The following is a 1,752-nucleotide window of genomic DNA, read 5'->3' on the forward strand; positions in this document are numbered from 1 at the left end:
GGGGGGGTGGGTGATGGGGTGCAAGTGTGCGTGGGTCCCCGAGGTGTGCGTGGGTCCCCGAGGGCCAGCACGCTTCTGCCCCGGGGTGCTGCATGGGTGGCCCCGGACCCCACCGCCTTGGGGGTCCCTTTGCCCGTCACCAGTCCCGGCGCACCAGTCCCGGCGCCCAGGAAGAAGCTGGTGCGGGTTAAAGTTGTGAAGAAGAAAGTGGTGAAGAAGAAGCCAAAGGCTCCGGCCAAGGACGCGGCTGCTCTGCAGGACCCTCGTACGTACCCTTAGCACCAGGGGATGGGGCAGAGGGGCCTGCGGGGCTGCACAGGCACACACGCGTGTGCACACGCCTCCGCACCATGCACACACCTCCGCACCATGCACACGAGCTGGGTGCTCGGCGCTGGGGTACACACCCGCACGCCTCAGCACGTGCGCCCACGCATGTGGGGAACGGCCCCAGCCCTTCCCCTGCGCTGGGGGGGGGGCACAGCCACCGCCCTGGCCAGGGACATGCCATCACACACGCGTGGCTCCTGCGCTGTCACACGTGCACACCCTGCACACGCACAGCCGTCATCCTGTGCATGCGCCCTGCGTGTGATGGCACAGAAACACTCCCTGCGGGCATACACGCGTGTGCGGACGCACACCCATCCTGCAGTGGGGATGGGGGATGCTGGCAGGGCTCCCCCCACACACCTCTGCTGGCCTCCCTGCCCCTCTGCGTGACGGGGAGCGGGGTTGTTTGCATGACGCAGAGTGGGGTTTGCATGACACGGAGCAGGGTTTGCCCTGGCTGCGTTCATGGCTGCGGTCGTGGCCACGGCTGTGGGGCCCGGCTGCATTCCTGCGCTGGGGGCTGGAGCTTGGGGTCTCGCCCGCGCGTTCTTGTCTGGCCCTGCAGAGCCTGGGAGCGGGGCCAGGGTGGGCGGCGGGGGGGGGGGGTGGGGGAGCCGGTGCAGGGCAGGGCTGCGTGCCTCACCAGGCGGGCACACGTCCTGCAGCACGGCACGGCATGGCACGGCACAGGACCTGCCTGGCATTGCCCCTAGGCACACGGAGAGGCGCATAGGGTGGGGGCAGCCCTGGGGGAGGGACCCCTGCGTGGGGGCAGCCGTGCACAGGGGTCTCTGAGCAAGCCCGGCCCCCTCTGCTCTGCCCCCAGAGTGCCCCCCCCTGGGGCTGGAGTCCCTGCGGGTGCTGGACTCCCAGCTCCGAGCCTCCAGCGACAAGCGCTACGGCCTGGGCGCCCACCCCGGGCGCCTCAACATCCAGGTAGGATGCGCATGTGCATGGCGTGTGTGTGGCATGTGCAGCATGCACAGTGTGCGCATGGCACGTGCATGGTGTGTGTGTCATGTTTGCATGGCGTGTGCATGGTGTGTGTGCACTGTATGCATGGCGTGTGCATGGCGTGTGCACTGTACGCATGGCGTGTGCATGGCATGTGCGTGGCGTGTGCATGGCACACATGTCACAGGGGCTCTCGAGCATGGACCCCCCCCCCAGCCTCGCCGTGGCCGGTGGGAGCCAGGCCTGCCAGCAGTGCCAGGTTCATCTGCTCGTTGGACGGGGCGGGGGCTCAGCCACGGCCCCTCGGAGGGTCCCATTAAACCCAGGACTTGGTCCCCCAGCCAAGTGGTGCCGTGCAGCTCAGAGCGCTGTCCTGGTGCCGGCTGCTGTGCCACTGCCGCGTGGGCACATCTCGCGGGACCATGGGGACCGGGGGGGCGCGGGTGGTGGGGGCGTGCCCCAGTC

The 1,752-nt window shown here is 69.2% G+C and overlaps 1 protein-coding gene across 1 annotated transcript in view; it reads left to right on the plus strand.

Moving 5' to 3' along the window:
* The window catches only part of LOC103905800 (probable carboxypeptidase X1), a 28,260-nt gene that overhangs the window by 2,496 nt on the left and 24,012 nt on the right, over positions 1-1,752 (plus strand). The window contains 2 exon segments of the mRNA XM_009287552.1: positions 158-265; positions 1,160-1,269. Coding sequence (XP_009285827.1) covers positions 158-265; positions 1,160-1,269 — 218 coding nt within the window.

This window comes from Aptenodytes forsteri, unplaced genomic scaffold (genome assembly GCF_000699145.1).
Source record: "Aptenodytes forsteri isolate BGI_AS27 unplaced genomic scaffold, ASM69914v1 Scaffold729, whole genome shotgun sequence".
Taxonomy (NCBI): domain Eukaryota; kingdom Metazoa; phylum Chordata; class Aves; order Sphenisciformes; family Spheniscidae; genus Aptenodytes; species Aptenodytes forsteri.